At 37.5% G+C, this 18,010-nt stretch overlaps 1 protein-coding gene across 1 annotated transcript in view; it reads left to right on the forward strand.

Annotated features, from left to right (window-relative positions):
• The window catches only part of FAF2 (Fas associated factor family member 2), a 57,326-nt gene that overhangs the window by 29,011 nt on the left and 10,305 nt on the right, over nt 1-18,010 (forward strand). The window contains exons 2-5 of the mRNA XM_065874317.1: nt 4,445-4,513; nt 12,437-12,571; nt 14,229-14,305; nt 16,653-16,791. Coding sequence (XP_065730389.1) covers nt 4,445-4,513; nt 12,437-12,571; nt 14,229-14,305; nt 16,653-16,791 — 420 coding nt within the window. The remainder of the gene's footprint in view (nt 1-4,444; nt 4,514-12,436; nt 12,572-14,228; nt 14,306-16,652; nt 16,792-18,010) is intronic.

Below are 18,010 nucleotides of genomic sequence, written 5' to 3' on the forward strand. Positions count from 1 at the left end.
AGAAGGCAAAGTATCTATCTACATAGTTATTTGGAATTCTGCACAGGATTTGTCTATTCTCCCCCATTTATTTATTTATTCAGTCATGTATTTCTGTTCATATGGACTCAAGGATGTTTATTTGGTACTTTGGATTGTAACCTATTACTACTTTATTTTCTTGCTCAAATTGTACCAGCTTTGGCCATTGGGTGCTCTTTCAGTTGATTCCTGTATCACTTTGATATATTCCCATCATTATGGGGTTTTTTGAGCACTCCTTTACTTTCTGGAACTACAGGATTCTCCAGGCTCATCTTGTGTATTTTTTGCTCCGGTCCTAGAATTAGCCATTTCTCCAAGGAACCTGGTTCCTTTTATTGGAGAACAGTATTATAAACCAGAATCTGGGCATTATGTGTGCTTGCTATTGGGGTGTGTGTTGTTGCCTCTAGGCCCTCTCAGCTGATAGAGCAAAGACATACATATGTGTATGCTAAGCTAACTAGTTCTATATGCAGCCATCTGTCTAAATTAAACTTAAAAATGAGTTGATTCAGATGTTTCCAACTCTCACCCACATGGATCATTCCAGCCTTCTCCCCTCGACTATCTGTAACTTCCCACTTCAACAATGAGAAAACTGGCTCCCACTCTCTGTTTTATTGTTCATTTCCAGTATAAGTATATGGATATAGTGCTTCAGAATGAACATATACAGTGAACCAACTCTGTCAGCTAGAGCACAGTGCTTGTGTGCAGTTCCTTTTGCCTTTAGTCTTACAGACTTCACTCATTTCCAGAGTTTTAGGTTAACACCTTTTCCTCCCACCCCATTCAGTGAGGTTGTTTCATATATTTTTAATACCATTAGATTATTTTGTCACAGTCTGTGTTCCATCCTGGGATCCTCTCACCTTCTAAATTATTTTTTAAATTTCTGTACATTAAGGTTCACTCTGCTGTAAAGTTCTGTGGGTTTTGACAAATGCATAGTGTCATGTATCCATTTGTCTCAGAGTTTTTGCATTTGTCCTTTTGCCTGGAATAGTCTTCCCACATATTTTCCCATGACTGGACCCTTATCTTTCATCAGGTCTCTCCTGAAATGTTATCTCCTTGGAGAGTCCTTCTTTGAGCACCCTATCCTAAGGAATCCCCCAGCCTAAATTTTTGTTCATTTATTTTCTCTATGTGTGTGGTTTGTTTTGCTCAGTCTCTCTCTAGTAGGATACAAGCCTAATGAGTGCAGGGACTGTATTTGTATCCTGGATATCTAGAATACCAGATCAGTGAATATTTGTTGATATATGAATAGTCCTTTCCTAGCATATTGCTAGTGCATGTTTTTAATACTCATCAGTAGTGACTGAAAAGCAGGCTTATTCAAGTTGGGCTTCTAGTTTACCCTGATTCACTACTTATACAATAAAAGGGTTTTGCTTGCATTAGGTTAAGTATTTCAGTATACTGAAGATGTGCAGTTACCCTGATTGTTCTCTCCTACAGTGTTCATAACCCCTTTTTTAAAAAGTTATTTTAATAAGTGACGTATAATCTCTGGTCCCACTTAGAATTGTACAGTACCATGGATTTCCTGGCCTCGCTGTACATTAGAATCAACTGAGGAGCTTTTCAAAAAACCCACTGATTCCTTGGCTCCATCCCTGACTTATTGATCTCCAGGAAGAGTCTGCAAATATGTATTTTTAACAGCCAGCTTAGCATCTAGTTCTGACTAGATGGAGCTTAATTAAAACCCCAGGGTATTAATGTACAATGAGTTTTGGTGACATTTTCTAGAGGATTTCACTTTAGTAGCTATGATTATTGAAGCTTATACTAAAAGGTCTTTTTAACTCGGACAGACTTTTTCTGCAGCCTTTTAAGCCCTTAACTGTGTGTAGGTACTGGGGAGCATTATATAGAGATGAATCACAGACACTGCTCTTAAGGAGCATGCATCCTCTGATAAGGCAGTAGAATGAGTGTAAATAGTCATAATAGCTGATAGAAAATAATAGGTTCATAAGAGAGGTAGAAAACATTTTTGGTAAAGACAGAGTAGTCATTCATACCCTGAGAAGAAGGTAAAAGTAAAGTCCAATTCTTAAAGAGAATGTACAGAGAGGGAGTGGAACCCTGGACATCCCAGTTATCTGCAATGGGCTGTAAGGAAATCAAAAGTTAAAGGCGATCCTATTATGAGCCAGAAGGCAATAGCCAAACTGGTAAGAGGCCCGCGGGGGTCAGGAAAAAATCCACATTGTCAGAGCTGTCAAAGCCAGTGGTTCTTAATAGAGCTCTAGAGTTCTTAACAGAGCTTTCCAATTGCAGTATTGAAAATTTTGTAGTATTTTAAACATAAAAATATATTAGCAGGGACTTCCCTGGTGTCACAGTGGTTAAGAATCCGCCTGCCAATGCAGGGGACATGGGCTCGAGCCCTGGTCCAGGAACATCCCATGTGCCACGGAGCAACTAAGCCCATGCACCACAAATACTGAGCCTGCTCTCTAGACCTCACAAACCACAACTACTGAGCCCGTAAGCCACAACTACTGAAGCCTGCACACCTAGAGCCTGTGCTCCACAACAAGAGAAGCCACCACAATGAGAAGCCTACGCACCACAACGAAGTGTAGCTCCCACTCGCCGCAACTAGAGAAAGCCGGTGCGCAGCAACAAAGAACCAACGCAGCCATAAATAAATAAATAAATAAATAGTTCAGCTTAAAGAAAAAAGCAAAGTTTCTATACTACTTGTGTAATTTAAAAAAATAAACAACTGCATACCTAAAGAATGCAAAGTTCAGTTTTTGGTTTTTTTCTTCTAAGCTTTGGAAAGGGTAGTCAAATAGTCCAAATTAAATCCCTCATGTTGTACATAAAGGAAGCTAGAATTAAAGCATGCTTGGTCGCTGATCACAGGGCACAGAACCAAAGCGAGAATCTCAGGCTCCTGACTCACCAGTACATGTTACGACATTCTTAGCAGGTTGAGATCAATCTCTTTTTCCTGTTGCTTGCTGGTTATTAAGAGGAATTTCTTGAGGATAGAGGCTGTATTGTATTCATCCCTATATCCCTGGACATAGTAAGTAATACACAGAATAGGAAATAACAGTAGACATGTGTTGCATGAAAGGATGGATGGATGGGTTTGACTTTTGTATTAGACCTTGAAGGAAGGCTAGAATTTAGCTCTGTGGAAATTCTGGTCATTAGGTGTACACATAAGCTGTTAGATTTGTTGAGTATCGGATACCTAAAGGGAAATAGAAAATAATGTAGAAAGCTAGGTTGGGGCTACATTATAGAAACAATTGAATGCCAAGCTAAGGATTTTGGATTTTATTATCCAGTCAGCTGAAAACTTTTGAGCAGAGAAATAACACACACACAGGGGAGTGGGGAGACCAGGGGAGGTGGGGAAGAGTTAGAAAGAGGAGGAGAAATTAATTATTTTGACAATTCACTTGAGGTGTCATTAAAGCTTGATTGAAGATGCCGGCTCAGGGAATGGAAATGTGATTATAGATATAGAAAACAGTCAGAACTTGATTACTGATGAAGTATGTAGTTCAAGGGATAGAGTACTCAAAAATGAGGCTGAGGTTCCAGATGTCATATTTGCCTGTATATTTTGGAAGATGGTGATGTCATTAACACATACAGTGGTTTTAAATGATGCATTTGTGGTACTGGTGCCACATCTAGGTAGAAATGTTGAATAGGCTATTGGAAACGTGCTGCTAAACTTCAGAAAAGATGACAGGTCCAGAAATTTATGAGTCATTTGAGTAGAAAGGGTCATTGAGGATTGCCAGGAAGAGGCAAAAGCCAAGGACAGACACATCCTTAGGGAAATTTCTACATTTAGAGGGGATAGGAGAAGAGCCAGAGAAGGAAATTTGGTCATAGACAAAGTGAAACCTAAGAATAGTACAAGGAGAAGGGAGTAGGGAAAGTACATATTGGAGGGAAGCATCTGAATTACAGACTTCCTTTGATAAAAAGTTTTACACATTTTGCATTATAAGCTAATAGGTAAAATGATGTAAGTTAGTGAAAGCCATTACATTTGCAGAAAACCTGCATTTTTATATCAGTATGATAAACAATAGATGTTTAGCATTAAAGACTATTTTGCTGGGCACAGAGGTTGAAGAAGTCTTTCATTTTTTAAACTTGAATTTGAGAGAATATTGATTTTGATCAAGTAGTCTTGAAAGCCTTGAAGTTTTAAAAGACAAGGAATTTTCATTTTTTTTTGTTGTATGGGAGTAACATCTACAATAACTGACTGAATAAATTCTGAATAGTGACATTTTACCATACTTGAATATCTGCCTTCAAAACTTTATTTTCCCAGCGGTATTCATAAGTATTCTATTAGGAGTAAAAATATCCAATATGTACTGTTGGTTTTTCCCTAAGTAACTTTTTGTTTTTAATCTTTCAGGATCTGACTGGCATAGAATCTATGGATCAATGTCGCCATACCTTGGAACAGCATAACTGGAACATAGAGGTATAATAGGATTCATTGTGAGCTTACTTATATTTCTTTTTCCCTGGTATGATAACAAATCTCAAAGACACGTGTTTTTTTTGTTTGTTTCTTTGTTTTTTTATGAATGTCTGAAAATTTTTGTGAAAGGTAACAAACTGTACCTTTTCTGCAAAGTCCCTCCTTTTGCAATCCATGTTAAGTTTTGAGATTATCCATTTTGGATACATTTTAGCTCGGTTCATTCATCCTGTATAGCAGGTCTCCTCTATGAGTATACCATTAAAAAACCCCACCGCCCTGTTAAGGCTTTTCCTTTCTCTACTGTCTTGCTATCACAAAGGAGCCTGCAGTCACCACGCAGGGCTGTCTTGGATGCCTGCTTCTGGGTGGAATTGCCAGTGGATGGCAGGTGACACGTATTTTTTTCACAGCAGGAATCTTCTCTCAATAGATGTTTTTTCAGATTTACAGCTCTTTAGTCTTTAAAAACAAATTTGTGAGAAAGGTGAATTTTATGATCAAAGTTTATAAAATCATAGAAAAGATTGTGACCAAATCTCTCAGTATAGTGTCCCTCTCTCTTTATTTTTTCTTAATTACTCTTCGAGAAAAATACTGGTTTTTAAATATTTGATTTGTAACCAGATACCATCATGTGAACCTTTTTCTTACATATTTTATAATTTATTCTTTTGGATTTTCTAGATAGTTGTATCATCTGCAACTGCATGATTTTTTTTTTCAGTATATGGATCTTTCATTTTTTTTGATATTGAATTGGCTAGAACTTCAGAGCAGTCTCAATTAATAATGGTAATAGCAGACATCTTGTCCTCGCTATAATGCCTGTGATGTTTTATTATCAGGTATGTTGCTGGTTACGTTATTATTTTGAGATAGAACTACTAGAATGTAATAAGCTCCATGAGAGCAGAGTTCTTTTGGTTTTGTTAACTGCTGTATTCCCAGCATATAAATTTGATCCTAGTACGTCTTAGGCTCTCAAATATTTATTGACTCTTCTTCCATTCTTGGTATATTAATATATATCAAGCGCGGATGTTGAATTTAAAATATTTATTGACTCTTCTTCCATTCTTGGTATATTAATATATATCAAGCGCGGATGTTGAATTTAATCAAGCACCCTTTTCATATCTGTTGAAATTACTGTTTAATTATGGTATATTATTTGAATAGGGTGCTGGACTTCTGAAAATATACTCCTAAGTGATGTTTAGTTATTCAGCACTATTTTTGAGCAATTAAATTCTAGGCTCTGGCACTATGCCAGCAAATAAGACGAAGTCCCTACTCTCATGGAGCTTAATTCTAGGTAATTTAACTTTGCAATAAATGCTATGAATAAGATGAGTATAGAAAATAGAACAAAGAGGATCAGGAAAGTTATTTTAATAGGGTGGTCAAGTAAGGCCTTTCTGGGGAGGTTATATTTGAGCTGACACCTGAATGATGAAAAGGAATAATGAATGTCAACATTTAAGGGGAATGCATTTTAGGCAGAGGGAATGATGTTGCTCTGGTGTTGTGTCCTTGTTAGGCTTTGATTTCAAGCAGATGCTGGCTTTATAAAATGACTGACTTGATAAAATGAGTTGAGAAGCCTAGATAGCATAGATTTTAAAGAAAGCACTTGAAAACTTATTTCTGCCTGTTCTTTATTAACTTCTTCATGGTTTCCCCATTATTCATAATCTACTTGTTGATAAGCTTTCTTAGAAGATGCTTTTTTCTTAGAGATTTCCAGGTTATTTAGCATAGGCTATACAAAGCAGCATATCATTTACTCTCTTCTGTGTCTGTTCTATTATCCTCTCTTCTCATTGTTTTTATTACGCTTATTTTCCTTTTTTAAAAACAAGACTTGCTGGAGACTAGTTTATTTTATTTGTTTTGTTTATGAAAAGCTCTTATATTTATCAGTTCTTTTTTTTCTGTTTATTAAGCAAAATCTCTCTTTAATGTATTTTTTCATACTTTTGTAGGTTTACGTTCCTTTTTTTAGCATTATGATTTTTGCAGCTTTATTTGTACTCTTTCTTGCATTTAAGGCTGTGAATTTTCTTCTGAAACTGTATTTTAAAAGTTTTTCATTTTCTTCTTTGGCCCAAGAGTTATTTAGAAACATATTTGGAATTCCTAGTAGCTTATTTTTTTTTGTTTATCCTTTTCATATTAATCTTTCATTTTATTTATATAATTTAATATTTATATGTTAAGGTTCTTGTCATTTAATAACATTATGAAATATATATTTTTTAAAAATTAAATTCTTAAAATTTAGAGAAAAATATAGAGATAAAAGGAGCCACCATGTACCTACCATCCAGCTCCTGAAAGCAGGCATTTTGCAATACTTGTTTCAAATTTCTCTTAAACAAATATAGATAAAATTGAAGCCCCCATTGTCAGTTGCTTGCATGTCATCCTGTCTGCACCCCCTCCCTTTCTTTCCCTTCTTTCCTAGAAGTAACCACTATCAACAACAGTGGTTGTCAAGGAATGTGTTTTTTGTGGGATGAAGGTTTGGTGTCTGTATTCAATCAAGCTTATTAAATGTACAATTAAAATCTGTTTCTTTTTTTCTGGTTACTTAATAAGACTACTTGACATGATGAACTTGAATGTGGTTTTATAGATTTCTTTATTTTTCATTGGTAATATCTTTGTTTTTTCCTGATTACAAAACCAATACATGTCTGCAAACAATTTAAGAGTTTATAAAGTTGAAAATTAAAGTTCTTAATAACCATACTTGAGATAACTACTTTTGATGTTTTAGTATATTATATGTCCTTCCAGACTTTCTTATATATACACCTCTGCTTAGTGTGCTGATAATATTAACTTTCCGAATGTTAATAACAAATATATCAAAGAGAATGCTTTTCTGTATGCTGTGGGAAGACAGTACATGGTGCAAATAAAATGCATTAATAAATTATGTGTTTATTTGGTGGGGGAGATGTTCTAACTTTTATATAGTTTGACTATTTTATTGGATGCATGAAGACCCGTGGCCATTAGAACTTTCTTGTAATAACATATCCTTTGTTAATATCAGATGATGCTTTTTACTTTAAATTCTGATTTGGTTTATTACTATTGCTGCCCCTGCTTTATTTATTTATTGTTTTACAACTAATCTGGTATAATGTCAACCATGCTTTAACATGAAATGACGTATAGAAATATTAAAAACTTGTTGCAAAAATACCCATGCACCCACACAGGAAAAGAATTCCAAAGTGTTAAGAAGAAAATGCTCACCCTTAATCCCATCATTTCATGGATAGCTAGTGTTAAATTTTAGTGTATATCCTTTCAGACTATTTTTGTTAGTTTATATGGCTATATAGATTTAAATATAATTTTCTTGTTACACAAATGGGATTATGCTATATTTACATTTTTTCACTTTTAGTAACTCATAAAAATAATACATAAAGATAACTGTCATTTGAAGACATACAGATGGTGGCCAATAGGCACATGAAAAGATGCTCAACATCACTAATTATTAGAGAAATGCAAATCAAAACTACAATGAGGTACTATCTTACACCGGTCAGAATGGCTATCATTAAAAAGTCTACAGATAACAAATGCTGGAGAGGGTGTGGAGAAAAGGGAGCCTCCTACACTGTTGGTGGGAATGTAAGTTCGTGCAGTCACTGTGGAAAACAATGTGGAGGTTCCTCAGAAAACTAAAAATAGAATTACTGTGCGATCTAGCAATCCCACTTCTGGGCCCATATCCAGATAAAACTATAATTCAAAAAGATGCATGCACCCCTGTGTTCATAAGCAGCACTATTCACAATAGCCAAGAAACAACCTAAATGTCCATTGACAGATAAATGGATAAAGAAGATGTCGTGTATATATACAATGGGATACTACTCAGCCATAAAAAAGAATGAAATAATGCCATTTGCAGCAACATGAAGTTCAAACAAAGCCTAAGATTAAATATGAAAAAAATCCTGCTCAGATCATTTGCCTACTACTGTTTCTCAGTCCTACACACCCAACATAGCAATATTAACAATTTCTTTTGCTTTTTTCCCAGATATTTTTGTGCCTGTCTAAAAGTATGTATATTTTTCTCCAAAGAGCTTCTATTTATATGGGCTGTATCTATTGATATCTATTACCATATGACAAATTAAAACTGAAATTGTTCTGTTTAGTAATTCACTTTAAAAATAATAAACTCGGGACTTCCCTGGTGGCGCAGTGGTTAAGAATCCGCCTGGCAGTGCAGGGGACATGGGTTTGATCTCTGGTCTGGAGGATCCCACATGCCGTGGAGCAACTAAACCTGTGCTCCACAACTGCTGAGCCTGTGCTCTAGAGCCCGTGCTCTGCAACAAGAGAAGCCACCACAATGAGAAGCCCACATACTGCAATGAAGAGTAGCCCCCGCTCGCCGCAACTAGTGAAAGTCTCGCGCAGCAACGAAGACCAAATGCCAAAAAATTTTTAAAATAATAATAAATAAATAAACTCATTACATGTTAACATTAATGTTTGCAGACTTTTTTGTCTGGCTTAATAGAAAACAGCTGGATTTTCATATTCACTCCTGCTTGTAATCTTTTGTGATACGTAGTTTTAGTTGAAGTATGTGAAGAAAATCTGGCTTCACCCAGGTAGGTAGTTTACCATTTTAACCATTTTTAAGTGGCATTACAATTTAGTGGCATTAATTTAATTACATTTACATTGTTGTTCAACAGTTACCACTATCCATCTTTTTTTTTTTTTAATTTATTTTTGGCTACATTGGGTCTTTGTTGCTGCGCGTGGGCTTTCTCTAGTTGTGGTGAGCAGGGGCTACCCTTCGTTGTGGTGTGCGTGCTTCTCATTGTGGTGGCTTCTCGTTGCGGAGCACAGGGTCTAGGCGTGCAGACTTCAGTAGTTGTGGCGCGCGGGCTCAGTAGCTGTGGCACAGGGATTTAGTTGCTCCGTGGCATGTGGGATCTTCCTGGACCAGGGATCGAATGTCCCCTGCATTGGCAGGCAGATTCTTAACCACTGCGCCGCCAGGGAAGTCCCACCACTATCCATCTTTAGAACTTTTTCATCGTCCCAAACTGAAACTCTATACGCATTAAACAATTACTTCCCATTACTGTCTCCACCTAGCCTCTGGTAACCACAATTCTACTTTCTGTCACTATAAAATTTGACTATTCTAGATACGCATATAAGTGGAATCAGACAATATTTGTCCTTTCGTGTCTGGCTTATTTCACTTAGCATAACGTTTTCAAGATTTATCCATGTCACAACGTGTATCAATACTTTATTTTTTATTATCAAATAATATTCCTTGTATGAATCTACCACAATATCTTTATCCATTCATCAGTTGATAAACATTTGGATTGTTTCCCCTTTCATCTTGTCATTAATGTTGCAGTGGATATTAGTGTACAAGTTTTTGTGTGGACGTATGTTTTCATTTCTCTTGGGTATATATCTAGGAGTGGAATTGCTGAATCATATGATAACTATGTTTAACCTTTTGAAGAACTGCCAGACTGCTTCCAAAGAGGCTACACTATTTTACACTCCCAGCAATGGTATATGATGGTTCCAATTTTTCCACATCCTCACCTACAACTTGTAACATCTGGCTTTTATTATATTACAGTCATTCTAGTGGTTATGAAATAGTATCTTGTGATTTTGATATGCATTTTTCTGATAGCTAATAATGTAGTACATCTTTTTATATACTTCTTGGTCATTTGTTTATCTCCTTTGGAGAGATGTCTATTCAAATCCTTTGCCCATTTTTAAATTGGATTTTTTGTCTTTTCAATGATGAGTTGTAAAAGTTCTTTATATATACTGTAGATACTAGATGACCCTTATCAGATATATGATTTGTAAATATTTTCTCCCATTCTGTGGGGTTGTCTTTTGACTCTATGTTAGTGTCCTTTGATGCACAAAAGTTTTCAGTTGTGATGAAGTCCAGTTATCTATTTTTTTCTCTTATTGCTTGTGCTTTTAGTGTCTTATCTAAGAAACCATTGCCTAATCCAAGGTCACAAGATTTTCACCTGTGTTTTCTTTGGAGTTTTATAATTTCAGCTCTTATATTTAAGTCTTTGATGTATTTTGAGTTAATTTTTGTATATAGTGTGATTTACGGGGTCAGCGTCATTATTTTGCATATGAATATCCAGTTGTCTCAGCCTCATTTGTTGAAAGACTATTCTTTCCCCATTGAATTGTGCCTTAATATTTGAAAACATGAAACCTAGAGGACTACATGAAGTTAGCCACATGGCAAAGTTTAAAGCCAACTGTCAAGGTTAGCGGGTACACAAGTCCTCCAAAAGACCACCCTCACTTTTTTTTTAATCAATTAATTTTATTTATTCATTCATTTATGGCTGCGTTGGGTCTTCGTTGCTGCCTGTGGGCTTTCTCTAGTTGTGTTGAGAGGGGGCTACTCTTTTGTTGTGGTGCGCAGACTTCGCATTGCGGTGGCTTCTCTAGTTGCGGAGCATGGGCTCTAGGCGCACGGACTTCAGTAGTTGTCGCACATGGACTCAGTAGTTGTGGCTCGCGGGCTTTAGAGCGCAGGCTCAGTAGTTGTGGCGCACAGGCTTAGTTACTCCGTGGCATGTGGGATCTTCCCGGACCAGGGCTTGAACCTGTGTCCCCTGCATTGGCAGGCGGAATCTTAACTACTATGCCACCAGGGAAGTCCCTACCCTCACTTCTGACAGCAACTGCAAGTTCAAGGTGTTCCTAAAACCACCTTCAGGTTTGATAATTCACTAGAAGAGCTCACCGAAAGCTATTATAACTCATGGTTACAGTGTATTACAGGGAAAGGATACAGATTAAAATCAGCTAATGAAAGAGACACTTAGTGCAGAGTCTTGAGTTCCAAACACAAAGATTCCTTACTTCTCTCATGGAATCAGGACATGTTACACTCCTGGCACAAGTGTGTGACAATATGCATGAAGTATTACCAACCAGGGAAGCTCACCTCAGCTTCAGTGTCCCGAGTTTTCACTGGGGCTTCATTACATAGGCATGATTGATTTGATTGGTTGCCTATGTAATTGAACTCAGTCTCTAGGTTGACTGATACTGCATTACCCAAAATCCCCAGCCTAAATTAAATGGTTCGTCTTTCTAGGGTGGTCAGCCCTACCCTAGGTTCCCATAGCAAAGATACTCTTACCAGGTGTGACATAGATTATCTCCAGAAGTCGAAGGCAGAGATCAGACCTCCTCTTGTGTAAGGCCAAATTTTTTTTACTACAGTGGGACAAATATCCATTTTCAGGGGCAGAGTTAGGAAAGGAATGAGACTTTTTACTGAAGATCGTCTGTCTGCCAGGAATTATATTAGAATCTTTGTGTATGGTCACCTCTTTAATTTTTCAAATTAACCCTGAGAAGTATTGTTTCTTCATTTTGCACATGAAAAACTGAGGCACAGAATCCAAGCAACTCTTCTGAGTGCTGGAGCTAGGATTCAGACCTAAGTTTCTCTGCTCCAAAGCCAAGCCTTCCATCAAACACCAACCCATCAGGATTGCTCCATTGCACAGCTCTGGGGACACAGTCTGCTTTGCTGTGTTCTCTGTGGATGGTTTTCCTTACGCTTGTACAGTGAAGCACCTTGTATCCCAGCCACCCTAAATAATACTTGCCATCTTAATAAAAGCAGTGAGCTTCCAGACAAGTTCCTAGTACTCCTCTACTGTGTATGAATTCTGGAGCCATCACCACACATTGCCTCCCACCATAGCAAGTTAAAGAAAGGTTCATGAATATATACTCCCTGGTGACCTATTTCGAAACACCAGCAATGGTTGTCTCATCTCTTCTAGGTTGATTTGAGCATCACTGAAGTTCTTGGTATTCTTTTCTTCTCAGGCTGCTGTACAGGACAGATTGAATGAGCAAGAGGGTGTACCAAGTGTTTTCAACCCACCACCATCCCGACCCTTGCAAGTTAATACAGCCGACCACAGGATCTACAGCTATGTTGTTTCAAGACCACAACCAAGGGCAAGTTATTTCATAGCTGGAATTTCTCCCTTTTTTATTTTAAAAGTTCTTTCACTTGGTTATGTTGATCTCTGTATGATAGGAACAAAAGGAATATTCAGAATATAAACCTGTTAGCTTGGCCTAGCTCCTTGGTAGGTTTATTGGGTTTATCATTTTTCCTTTATTCCTTAATGAACCAATGAAAGTATCCTTTTTTTTCCTGTTTCCATGCCAGTTATTTGAAGAGTTTTCTGTGCCTTGTTTATAGCACTTCATCTACATGTATTTACATGTCTAAAAATGTTTGCTACATGTTTAATAGATCTTCCACTCTTAAGTTAGAGTGTTTACTGAGTTCTTTGTTGCTTCATTTTACTTAATTTTAAGCTACTTCTAGGAAGTACTTGTAATCTCTGTGGGAGAAATTAGTCTTGAAGGGCTAGCCGCAAGGAGGTGGTTCAGTTAAATTCAGCAAGCATATAAGAGTGTTCCAAGGTACTTGATATTTTGCTGTTGGGGATCTAGAGATGAATAAAGAGGCATTCTTCCCTCTTCAAATTATTCACAGTCAAATTAGGGAAGTCAGGTGTGTATACTGATAGTGAACACTCCAGAGAACTTTTTGGAGTTTCTTATTCTTGGAGTTACACTCACCTCTTATACTTGGATTTAGAATTTACTCCATCACTCCTTTTTGTGGAGTACTTGATAATGTTTTAAAAATAGTTTCTAAGTAGATGTTTTGGGGTATTCTGAAGTAGAACAGCACAGATTCCTAGAGCAATTATATGATTCAAGGAGTAGTTCTAGGGAATTCCCTGGCGGTCCAGTGGTTAGGACTCCACTTTCAGTGCTGAGGGCCCAGGTTCAATCCCTGGTCAAGGAACTAAGATCCTGCAAGCCGTGTGGTGTGGCCAAAAAAAAAAGAAAAAGAAAATTTTTTTCTTTTTTAAATTAAAAAAAAAAGGAGTAGTTCTGTATATGTCCAATGTTTCTCCAGTTGTTTTGGGCTTGAATGTGTTTGCGACCCTAATATCCACTAATGGAGCTCCAGAGCTCTAGAGCTCCCTGGCCATGGACACAGAGGGTCTCAGATTAACACAATATACCGTGTAAGAAATGTTTTGTAAGCTATAGAGCCCTTTATATTTGCTAATTAATAATAAGAGCAGCAGTAATCAACACTGTTAAAATAATAATTAAGAGTATTACCAAGATTAGCAGCTGTTTGGAGATTTATAATTGTGGTTAATATAATTTTTTGTCATTTATATACAAATGTTCAAGGTAGCAGTAGTGGTTATCTTTCTTGTTATTTCTATATACCACATTTTAATGTATTAAGTCTAAAAAGGAAAGAATGAATATTTATGATTTAGGGAGGAAAACTTGCAACTGAATTTGACAGCTAATGTATGTAAGTAGCTGCAGAATAAGTGTTCAAGCAAATTTAATACAAAAATTATTGTATAAAAGAAAAATATAATAGTATTAGATGAAGTGAGGTCAAAGGTAGTTGGTTTTTAAGAAGGATGAGGTGGGCCAGGAAAAGGGAACCTTGTTTTGCAGAGGGAGAAATTACAAGAAAAGGACAAAAAAGAATGAAAATCTTAACTAGCAATTAAGGTATTAGGGATTGAGAGAATGATATCTAACTTTGTTTTTGGAATTTCAGGGGCTGCTTGGATGGGGTTATTACTTGATAATGCTTCCATTCCGGTTTACCTATTATACAATACTTGATATATTTAGGTATGTACCTTTGTATGTATGTGTTAGTAGTAACAAGGTAGATGTTGGAGCTGAAACATAGACCAGAATAAGGTTTATGCTCTATCAATTTTGGCTGCCAGTTTGTCATCAGATTGAATACTTTTCCTGAAGTATTCATATAGCATGAAAATATTTTCGGTTTTTCAGACATAACAACAGATGTTATCATTTTCACAAATAAGTCTGCCTCCCTATCCCACATGTTTGTCCCCCTACATTCCCTAGTTAATCTTCACACCCTTTCCTTTCCAACCTCTGTTATCTTTACTAGCTTCACACTCCTTGTAACTTTTACCCTAAATCATTTTACAACTCATAATTCCAACAAATTCTTTTGCTCTGAGATGACGTACTTTCTTCTAGATTCCTCCTATAACAGTTTCACCATTCTAGACACACCTTCTGTACATTTTCCTCTGTCCTGGCAACCCATAGGTTGCTGGCACTGGAACCCTTCCATATGTGTACCCACTTGCTTCACACTTTCACCTTTCTTCTTAATCCCTTCATGTACCATTTGGAGAGCTCAGCACAGGAAGCTACAGAAAGGCTGGAAAATGTCAAGGGGCCCAAGTTTCTGGCACATCAGACTTGGGGTGTCTGGTCTGGAGCTCAGTAGTAGATGAACCCACACCTAGACTTCATGGAGAACTAAAATGTTTTATGGGCATCCATGCCAACAGATGGAGCCTTGCATACAGGGCATTCTATACCTTCCTCTAAATATGGGCTAATCTTTGCCTTGCTCTAGGGAGCAGAGCTTGAAGGTAAGGACCCAGCAGCTGCAGAGGATCAGACAATACCTAAGAATGGGCATGTAAAAACCTTTAAAATCATAATGAAGTCTTAGTTGATATCTCTATTTTTTTTAAAAAGCTGATTGTCCTAAATTGTGTTGGCCATTGGAATATATTGTAATGAGAAATAAAAAAATTAAAACCTTTATCCATTCATCAAAATTTGAAAACTTAAAGAGTAATAAGATAATCCTAAAATACTTGATTTCAGAGAAAGTTATCAAAACATTAATCTTCTTAAGGATTTCTAATCACTCCCTCACATACACAGCTTCTTACCTTTGATTTTAATTTGCTCTGGAATGTTTGTGTCAATGAGTTTGATTTGATTACTCAGAAGAAATTCCAAGTGAAATCATGTTTATATGGGGAATTTGTTAAGGGGGTAAGGAATTGGCTCAATATTCGGTAAGGAAGGTATCATAGTTTAGTCAGCTTTTCTATGGTGATATTTCTTTAAGTATATGAATATTGTTTGCTTTCTTTGGGAAAAAATATGCATGGCATGTGTTACTAATTTTAATGCAACTGTATCATCCAAGTAACTTATTTAATGTTACATAGCACATTGACTTATCAAGCCCCTGCTCCTTTGCCTTTTATGGAAACCCAGAGGATAAATAAATGGTACTATACAAATGTGATAAGATGGGCTCTTTAGAAACAGATGTGTGGTACCGTCTTTAACCTTACAGTAACTGCCAGGTCTCCAACTCTGCCCATGTTGTCTAGATCCATTTTACAACTTCCTCCATGGATGCTATCAACCATAAATCACTGAGCAGAATTTACTTGCCCCGTTGAAGAGCAAGTCAGTCATGACTGCAAGTTTGGATTTGAAGTTCTTGTCCATAATTTGAATAGTTTGGGAATGTGGACTCATAATTCAAAATCCCAGGAGAACAGAAAGGAAAGGGAGAGGCAAGTAGAAGAACCAGAGATACAGCTCTGTTCTAGAACAGCACTAATAGAACTTTCTGTGATGATGGAAATGTTCTATATCTGCAGTGTCTAGTGTGGAAGCCACTAGCCACATGTGGCTGTTGAGCACTTGAAATGTGGCTGGTGTGAGTGAGGAAGTGAATTTTTAAAATTGTATTTAATTAAATTAATTTTCTTGGTAATTTAGATAGCCACATGTGGCTCGTGGCTGCTGTTTTAGACAGTGCCGTTATGGAGAGTCTGGGGGCACAGCCTGACCTGTGATCTTTTTGGATATTGCATCTTCCTTTCCCAATTCTTATAGCCCTAAATTTTTCTGCAAAAAGCACTCAAGATTTGTTTAGGCCAGTGTTGGAATTTATAATTCTAGTAATTTGCATTCTTCTTAAGCAGACAGTGGTGTAACACTTGCTGCTTTGTGGCTTTTGAGCTAGCCTGTACTCTCAGGTTTGATGGTCCACTCACAGACCGTTCACCTCCCTTTGCTGCCATGCCCATGGCTCTGCTATAGGAATCTTTACAAACTGGCCCACTCCATATGCACTACAGTAAGCCGATTCATGTGATATTTATTCCTTCCTCCCCAGGTTTGCTCTTCGTTTTATACGGCCTGACCCTCGCAGCCGGGTCACTGACCCCGTTGGGGACATTGTTTCATTTATGCACTCTTTTGAAGAGAAATATGGGAGGGCACACCCTGTCTTCTACCAGGGAACGTACAGCCAGGTCAGTGCCACAAACCATATAGATGCCAATTTATTTATATGATTCTCTCCTCAAAGGAAAGCATAGCTTAGCACTGATCATGTCATTCTTTTATTCAGAAACTTTAAATAGCTTTTTATTGCTTACACAAAAAGAGACCAAGCCCTTTAGCTGGGCCCTCCTTGATCTAATCCCAACCTCCTTTTGAGGTCTTTCCTGCATAACTTGTTTCCCTATACCCTAGGTTCCAGCTGACCATTCCCTTAACATACTCTGTACTTTCCCACCTCTGTGCCTTTGCTTTTGATTTACTGTTTCCTCTATCTAGAATGCCTTCCTCACATTTTTGCTAATTGGAATCTTGCCCATCCTTCACCAGCTCATGTCACTCCCCTCTCGTACCCTTTCCTAATTGTTGCGCCCTACCCTGCCTACTTGCAATCTAAAATAGTAGTCTTTCCTTTTGCACTTTCATAGTGGTTTTCTTTTTTTTTAAACGTTATAGCAATTTCACATTCTTCCTTATTTTATAGTTGTTTGTGTTAATGTCTTATCTCCTGTACCAGACTGTAAGCTCCTCCTTATAGGCAAAACCTAAGTCTTGTATCCCTCACAGAATTGAATAAGGGGATAGACCGTAGACTCAAAGCAACACATCTCATTCAACCCAAGCCACGCAGACATTCGACTGTTGTTACCTCTCAGGGAGCAAAAATTAGGAGTTCTGTGGGTGTTGGGCATATCTCTAGTTTACCAGAGAAAAATGTAGAAGTAACACCTTATGCCTGAGGGTGGTTCTGCAGCCTCCAGGATTCCTGGATCTATCTGGAGAAAGAGAAAAATGCTTACTCTTGCTTCCTTCTGTGATTCTCCCACATCTGCTTTTTCCCACTGGCTGCTCCCACCCCACTCAATGAGCATTAAGCACGTACTATATGCCACGCATTGTGCTCAGTGCTAGAGATACAGACATGAATGAGATGGGCACCTCTCATGCACCCTCTTTGCTGTAATCCTGAAGGTAGACCACCAGTGGTCATTCAGGAAATCTTAATTAAATTGTAATGTACTTGGGATTCTGCAAATGCAAAAGCATACAGAGAAATCTGGGACACTAGCCTTGTCTTTGAAGATCTTTTAAACCCCATGCTCTTTAAAATGCCCTTGGGTCCCTCAGTCCCCCATCCCTGCTTGGTATGTGGCCTTGGATCAGGCTCATCTTCGCAGTATTGTTTATGTT

This window comes from Phocoena phocoena, chromosome 3 (assembly GCF_963924675.1).
Source record: "Phocoena phocoena chromosome 3, mPhoPho1.1, whole genome shotgun sequence".
In the NCBI taxonomy this organism is placed as follows: Eukaryota; Metazoa; Chordata; class Mammalia; order Artiodactyla; family Phocoenidae; genus Phocoena; species Phocoena phocoena.